At 40.6% G+C, this 8,998-nt stretch overlaps 1 protein-coding gene across 1 annotated transcript; it reads left to right on the top strand.

The window, feature by feature from the left end:
- The first annotated feature begins 356 nt into the window (after positions 1-356).
- LOC111628169 lies at positions 357-1,556 on the top strand. Its single transcript, XM_023371911.1, has one exon. It carries the CDS (start codon positions 357-359, stop codon positions 1,554-1,556), a length of 1,200 nt encoding a protein of 399 aa, XP_023227679.1.
- Positions 1,557-8,998: the final 7,442 nt, after the last annotated feature.

Raw genomic sequence — 8,998 nt, 5'->3', positions numbered from 1 at the left:
CCAACACAAGTACTTCTGGTGTCACATCAGGCTATATCCATGTAGCGTCGTGCAAGCTTCAAGACCTGTGCACCTGTAGCGTCAGTCAAGTCATCAGGGCTGGATACCTGTAGCGTCAGGACAGTCTCAACAGTCATCGCCTGTAGCGTCGCTTCGCTGGAACATTGTTTTGGACAGAAGGACGCCGCTTTATACCGGTAGGTCACTGCTATTTCACTAGCCAACCAACCTTTTCCCCTCTGTCTGAGTAAGACGTTGTCTTCTCGGACAGAGTCTTTTGCCTGTGGCATCTTTCCGCCTGACAATTACACCACCCTACACTCTCTTGGTTGGCTCTTACACACTGTACATCTATAATGTCATCAAGAAGTCAACAGCTGCACTCTTCAGAAGACACTATTTTGGACTGTACTGTAAATGTGTCGTCGCTGGAGGATTCCATCTTAAATGAGGCCAATCAACATCTGCTGAAGATCCTCGACTTACTTCCGGAGAAGTATGGCAATATTCGTACTGAAGAACGGAAGGAAGTACGAGACCGGGTTACTCGTCTTTACTCGTGCATCGGCCAATTTCATGGGATCCTAAAAGAAGTAAGATCCAATCGTTCCCTGCACCCTGCTCCGCCTCCTACTACTGCTCCTACCCCATCAGCTTCCTACGCTGAAGTCACAAAGTTGAACACTAAGCCTAGCTCCACAACTTTGGCAATAACTAAATCTTTAAAAAGCAAGATAAATAGTGAAGGCACAGGTGGCAGTTTTGCTGTCTTACTCTATCCTAAATCTGAAGATGATGGCCAATCCACCGACATGAAACGAATAGAAAGCGAAATAAAAAAGAGGATAAAACCACATGAACTTAAAATAAAGGTCAAATCGGTTAGACAAGTGCGAGGAGATGGCATATGCTTCCGCACTGACAGCTACAAAGAGGCTGAAACTCTGTCAGACGCAATCAATGACCACCCTGACATAGCCAAAAAAGTCCAGAGCAAAATTTCAGAAGGTAGGAGACCTCGTGTGATTCTTACCAATGTCCCCATAGCAGTAAGTGAAGAGGAGATTATCCCAATGATGTATGAACAGAATGAGATCGTACAAAACATGACCATGGATGAATTTTCTAGTTCCACTAAAATCAGCACTGTTCTCTTTCGTAATAATAACAAAGAAAACTGCAGGCATATTGTAATTTCAACAACGCCTAACCTTAGAAATCTGCTCGTCAAAACGAAACACATAGCCATCCAGTGGGCCAAGATCTATGTAAATGACTACATCCCATTGGTCCGTTGTTATCAGTGTTGTGGTTATAACCACTTATCCACAACCTGTCCAAACAAGCAAAGGTGTAGCCATTGTGGAAAGGCACACAGGTTTAGAGAATGCCGGAAACTGGACGACGATCCTTGCTGCATCAACTGCAAAACCCTAAACAAGGACCTCCCGGAATATAGTAGACATGACACCTGTCATAATGCTTTTAACCCACAGTGCCCAATCACAGAAAGAATGAAGGCTCAAACAATACGCCAAACCAATTATGGGGTATAACCAGAAAGAAAACAATTTGAGGTTAATCCAGATAAACCTTCAGAAATGTAAGGCAGCCACTACTGACTCTTTTCAACAAGCCACCAACAGGAAAACTGACATCATGGCCATCCAGGAGCCATATACCTTCCAGAATAAAATTGCAATGTTTGGTAGCTCACGGACAATTTATTATCAAGAACCCAACAATCCTCCCAAGACTGGATTTGTGATCATAAATGATAAACTTGACGTCCAACTCCTTACTCAACACAGCAACTATTACTTTACCACCGTCAGCCTTACCTTAGATAACTCTACCTACATTCTTGTGTCATTCTACTGTTCTCCCTCAGAAGACTTAGCTTATCCTCTGGATCTCTTAGCCACTTCAATTCAACAGCTTCAGGACCACCCGATTCTAATATGTGGCGACTTCAATGCCAAGTCTCATACTTGGCACAGCCCTGTGGAGGACCCGAGAGGGTATCTGGTCAAGGAGTTTATGGCGCAACACCATCTAGCCTCCCTCAACACTAGTCCTCTCCCGACTTTCTCCTCTACGAATGGAAAAAGTTGGATCGACATCTGTATGGGCTCAAGAAAACTTACCAACAAGCTCTCCAGATGTAATACCCTTAGTATCCACTCCACCAGTGATCATAGCTTCATTGAGACAATAATTGATCAGTCTACTCCAATACCGAAATTCTGCATAACACAAAGCACCAACTGGGACCTCTACTTCCAACTTGTTCAACTTAACTGGAATCCCAGTGACATCGCTCACATTACTCTACCTTCTGAAGTCGACAGTGTTGTGAACAGTTTAACTAACACCATTCACAAAGCTTACCACCAAGCTACGGTAGTTAAGACTGTCAAGCGTTCTGCCCCGTGGTGGAACATGGACCTTAACAACCAACAGAATACCCTCAGGAAAACTAAAAAGAAGTTGCGAAAGGAAACAGACCCAGGCAGAAAACAAGAGTTACGTATGAGGTACACAACCCTTCTCAGGGAGTACAAGACATCTATTAACAAGGCTAGGTCGCAGGTCTGGAGACAGTTCTGCACAACTGTGGGTAATGACAACCCTTGGTCCACTCCCTTTTATGTGGCTGCGAAGAAAGGGAAAAGGCTTGAAGTCCCTCCATCCATTCAGATCAACAACACTGACTACACCCAGTCTATCACTGAGACCTACCAGCACATAATCAATGAGCTTTTTCCTTCTGACTCTATTTCTACTGACAAGCACTACCACAAAGAGATAAGGGAGAGCCTTCTAAACAGCTATAATGAAACCAACGACATCCCGTTTACCTCCCTGGAAATTGCTAAAGAATTTCATAAATTGAAGTTGAAAAAAGCTCCAGGCCCAGATAAGATCACCGCTAAAATGGCCAAGATTGCCTTTCAAGCAATCCCCACCACCTTCTGTATTTTGTTGAACAGGTGCCTACATATTAATTACTTTCCTGCTGCCTGGAAACAGGCCACAGTCAAGTTGATCCCGAAAAACAAAGACCTTATTCCCACTACTGCCTCGGACTTTAGACCGATCTCTCTTTTGTCCGTAATTGGTAAGGTCCTAGATGCTCTTCTAATAAACAGGATCATTTATCACTATGAAAATAATGGTATAATGGACAAGAAGCAGTATGGTTTCAGGAAATGCAAAAACACCATCGCAGCCATTGACAACCTAAAGACCCGGATTACAAAGGCCCGTGAAGAAGGCAAACACAGCCTCATGGTTACAATAGACTTTAAAGGGGCATTTGATCACGCATGGTGGCCGGCCATTCTTACCAACCTCAAGAACAACAAGTGCCCTGGCAACTTATATAGGTTAACTAACAGTTATTTACAGGACCGCAGTATCCAGGTGGATACTGGTAATAACACCTACCTTCAACAGAATATTTACAGAGGCTGCCCCCAGGGATCAAAATCTGGACCATATCTCTGGAATGTTATTTATAACGACTTACTAAAACTCCAAAACAGCATCCCCAAGGAATATGAGGCTCACATACAGGGGTATGCTGATGATACGGTTCTATTGCTCAGCCATGTGAACAATGAAGTCCTCCAGGAAAGGATAAACAATACACTGAAGCTCATATCTAACTGGTGTGAAAAAACTAAGCTAATAATTAATTATAAGAAATGTGAAGTGATTGTTTTCCCGAAAGGGAACATCCTTAAGAAAGGTCCTAGCATTAAGATCAACAACATCAAGATAAAGAATCACACGGCTGTTAAATATTTGGGCATAGTTATGGACCAGAAACTGAACTGGACAGACCATGTTCACTATGTCTATGAGAAAGCAACGAAAACTGCCCAGGCCCTAAAAACTATTTGCAGGAACTGGTGGGGTTATGGCCCTTTGACAAGCAGGACTCTCTATATAGCGGCAATTGAGCCTATCATCACATACGGAGCAGAAATTTGGGGCTCAGCGGCCACCAGAGTACATATTCGTAGGAAGCTCCTGTCAATCCAAAGGCTGTTAGGTATCAATGCTGCCAAAGCATACAAGACAGCCCCCACTGAGGCCCTTCTTGTAATTAACCGGACTTTGCCCATTGACCTAAAGGTCAAAGAAATTTTCTTAAAATATAATCTCGACAAAGTGGCCAAGAAAGAGACCAGCCTTGAGCATTTTAACAACATAATAGCAAAAGAGAAGCACTGTGAGGATATCAATTCTCTTGCGGAGCTTCTCATCTCCAATGGTTTTGACAAGCATTATGACTACTACCCCATCCACCCCAGTTTTGTCCCATCTTACAGCCTCGACAACAGCTACAATGAGAACCACAACATCCATATTTATACTGACGGGTCCAAGGCTCCTGAGGGGGTGGGCTGTGCGGTCGTAATCTACAAGGACCAGCAGTGCCTATATCAGGCATGCAGGAAATTAGCTCCGCACTGTACCAACAATCAGGCGGAGTCTCTTGCCATCTACCTTGCCATAGATTGGATTCTATCTAATCAACACAACTGGAAGAATCACAGCTACGGAATATTTAGTGACAGCAGGATAGCAATCCAACAGATCATTAAACTTAACTCCACCCTCCCCATTGTTAATGACAGCATCCGCAAGCTTCAAGAACTTACGGCTCTTAACATCAGGGTGGACTTTCATTGGATCAAGGGTCATTCAGGGATCACGGGGAACGAGCGGGCTGATCTTCTTGCTCGGAAAGCACGTACTTTGGCCTCCACCACTTCTTACACTGGCATCAGCAAAAACTACGTCAGGAATGAGATACACAAGATTATCCTCAAGCTCTGGCAGTCCCGCTGGGATAATGGGGACACGGGAAGGCTCACCCATAGCTTTTTCCCATCTCCCACCGACAGTATGCACGACCCACGCTACACCACCTTCCAGCTTACTCAACTCCTTACAGGTCACGGGAATTTAAACTCCTACCTCAAGAGGTTTCTCAATAAGACTGACGGTCAGTGTAACTGCGACCTGAAGGAAGAGGAAGAGCCTGTGCACGTTATCTTCCACTGCCCTTTCCACATTACTCATCGTAAGAAACTGGCAGAGACTGTTCAGGCAAATGGGTTCAACTGGCCTTGCACTCTCAAAGACTTCACTATTGATAAGAACAATTTCAAGGCCCTGAAGAAATTTGCAGCTGATATCAAGAAGCTCTACTAGATTGTTTCTTCCCTATAGTTGGTGATGGATTTTCAACTACCTATGGAACTGTGTTTATCATCTTGCATCTTTTGGTATCAGCTTAATTGGACTTAGCTACCTTTTATAGGTACGCTTTTGTGTCTACTTGTCTCCACTTATTGTATTCTCTGTGTCTATTGTCCTTACTTTTTCAGCTGTTTTGTAACCCGCGATTACATCTGACATTGTCGGTCAACTCCTACTGTTAACCTCTTTATACTGTGTAAATAATATATGTCTCTGTCCCACGTGTATTTTTGTATACTCCAAATTACTATTGCCGCGCCTACCAATCTTGTAATTATATTTCTATGTATGCAATTCTGTAATAATCCTATTGTTATTTTGTACTGTGTTATTATTTAATAAATGCGATGCAGGCGCCCACGGGTCCCATGACCCTGGCTACTTTTTCCCTCTATCCTATCTCACTTTACTTCTCCTTACTCTTACCCCTTCTTACACTCTCAACTCTTCCTCTTTTTCTAGTCTGAACATGGGCTATACCTCTGTGTGAGGCCCTTATCTTTCTCAGCACTGTACAAAAGATATATAGATGACATCATTATTTTCTGGAGGACAGCACCGAATCTAACACAGTTTGTCGATGCAATGAATGGCAATCCATATGGGCTGTTCATTGAGGTGGAATAACACAGCCCCACCAGGGTCCACTTCTTGGACATAGATATCAACCAAGTGCTATCTCCACTTATATTCCAATTGGGTTGTGTGATCCTTTTCCATACAAAATAGCAGCATTCAGGGCCTTGGTTAAGAGATTGTTCACACATTCTTCCACTCCACAAGTGCTAGCACAGGAAGTAAGAAGTATAGAAGAGATAGCCATGGTCCATGGTTACAACAATCTTATACAAAGATTATGTGAACAACACAGACATATGCAAGAAGCATCCACCAGTTCGACGAAAATACTGAAAGATAAGCAGGAAGAGGATAAGGAGAGGATCTGCCTCACAATTGCCAAGAGTCATTGGGTCAATATTGCCTACAGGAGATGCCCATCCATTTTCAACTTACTGCGTAATGGAAAAGACCATCCTAATCCCGACAGACTACCGGGCATTTATAGCATCCCTATCAGAGACAAAAGATGGGATAGGGAAATGCTGTATGTTGGCTCCACCAAATGTTCAATGGGGATCAGGATAAAGAAACATAAATCCGACATATGACATAATAGGGGTACAACGACCCTTTCCACTTATGCAACAGACCTGGATACTGGACCAGATTTCATTGAAGCCTGTATTTCCTTACCACCCCATACCCAGAACACCTCAAATGGTTGGAGGCAATTGAAATTTTTAAGGCAGTATGTAGAACCACTTGCATTAATTTTAAAGAGATGTACCTTTTGATGGCATGGCAGGTCCTACTAGACAATAATTTTTAATTTGCAATCATATTGAAAGTGGAAGGCATGTGCATTCAAACTTATCATATTGTTTGATATTATTTAAACATCATAAAACGCATGTGCATATTGTATCCCAAATCAAATACCATTCAATAGATATTCGAAGGTTAATAGCCAACTTGTTTAGAATAAAAAAAGAAGCCCAATGAAGAGCTTCGAAGGGGCTTCAAAAACATTCGCAAATATAATTTTTTTATACTCCGGTTAATTGGTTATTGTGAGTTGCTCCCTTTTTACTTTGGATGATGTGGCTATAGCTGGATATAAAGGAAAGCTTAAACAATTTGACCTGGAGTGACCTGATCTCTTAGATGTTGAACCACACAGTTTCTTTAACAGTGATACCAGAAAATAGCTCAATTTTCACAATTACTTTGTGGACAGAACCTGTTGTTATACAAAGCAATTGTTTAAAAATTACACAAATCAATTGAATGTGATAATTATTTAGTAAGTAAAAAAGTATACAAAATATGATGGTACACAGTAAAACATGTGGCATGACAGTAGTCTGGATAGAGTTTAAAAATGTTTTGTCATCATGTAGATGCAAGTGAGTGAAATTTCCAGCAAGATTATGTTAGCACGAGAGCAAATGTGATGACTTCAGATTATGACATTTCTTGCATTTTAGTTGTCACTAGCATTGTCATTCAGAGACATGAAATGTTTCCTTTCATTTGAAAGAGAAAAAAGAAACTGGAGTGACAATAAAGTTTATTATTCCTAATTCAGTGATTTTTTAATCATTGATTGTATTAATTTCTCTATGGAAACTTCAGTCATTGTCTTCTTGCCTATATATGCTGAAGAAAGCATATTTGTTATATATTTAATATATCTAACAAATATACTTTCTTCAAATATACAGTAGACTCCCCTATAACGCTTAGATACGTTCCACGCTAACCGAAAATTACGTTGTAGGAACGATTAAATACATGAGCCAATCGCAGCCCGATAGGTGGGAACTTTACGGACTAAGGCTGTTTGAAAGGTTTTCTTCTATAAAATTAACCGATTCTAGACTAATTCCACTCAACATTTCCAAAACACGTATAATTTTTTGGGAATAATCCGTATAAACTATGCTATAAACAAAAAATTATAGGATTACTTACCGAGTGTGTACCGTTCGACTACGCCGTTGCTTAAAGCTGGTTTTCATCGCGGAACAGCACATTAAACGGCGGCCGCGATTTCTAATAACGAATTTTTCGCATAAAAATAACTTGACCTTTGGAGACATCATTAATATAAATAATTTTTATGGCCGTTGAATAAGAAGTGTTTCTTTCACAAGAAATGTATAAAATTAGTGCTGTATTAGACTTACGGTACCTAATTTACATACTGTACAGACGATAATAAACTCAACTTACTAGCCTAAAATCTCCGTAGCGTGTTGCCAGGCGGCAGAAAGCATATATATAATTATAATAAAGTTACAATAAATTAAGTTAATATATAATTATATATACAGTACCTAATTTATATATAATTAATATATAATTATATGTACAGTACCTAATTTATATATAATTTATATATAATACTAAACAGACGATAGCAAACTCAATTTAGCCGCTCCGTAGCGTGGCGCAGGGTCGGAGGAAAGTAGTTCGGCTGCTCATCCACTATTGGTCCAGACTCTATCAATCTTGTCGCGAAACGACGTTATAGGAGGTACGTTATACGAAAGTTTCTACAATTTTTTCGCTACGTTATAGGAATTGTCGTTATAGGAACGTACGTTATAGGGGGTCGACTGTATATATATACAGTTTTAAGTTACATAACATAAACAATATATACATCATACTCACACTGAAAATGAGCCAAAGAGCTAATGCATAACTGCAGTTTAAAGCAAGAACATCAAACCATGATAGTCAGTACAAGATACCTGCAAGGGAGAGATTTTCTGACCTGCAAGAGAGAGATTCTATTTCTCATTTGTGCATGGTTTTTCTTTTTGAGAGCTACATTGCTACAAACTTATTGCTTGCTGCTATTAATCTAATATATAATCGAGACGGGTTGATAATAATACTAATCATATAGAAAAAGGAATCCTGAAGAAAGAAGATTTTGCACTTGGAAATGGAGATGTTATTGAATCCATGGAAGAGGGCGAGTTCTACAAGTACTTAGGATTCCAACAGGCCAAACTAACAGAACATACACAAATAAAGCAACGATTAATTAAAGAATACCAAAGTAGGTTAAACGCTATACTTAGAACACAGTTAAATGCAAAACACACAGTTAAAGCAATAAACACATATGTCATCCCAGTACTCACAT

The sequence above is a fragment of the Centruroides sculpturatus genome, unplaced genomic scaffold (assembly GCF_000671375.1).
Source record: "Centruroides sculpturatus isolate CEXI.00-Female unplaced genomic scaffold, Cexi_2.0 scaffold65, whole genome shotgun sequence".
In the NCBI taxonomy this organism is placed as follows: Eukaryota; Metazoa; Arthropoda; class Arachnida; order Scorpiones; family Buthidae; genus Centruroides; species Centruroides sculpturatus.
Note: the sequence above shows the minus strand (reverse complement) of the source record. Positions and strands in the feature narration are given on the sequence as shown.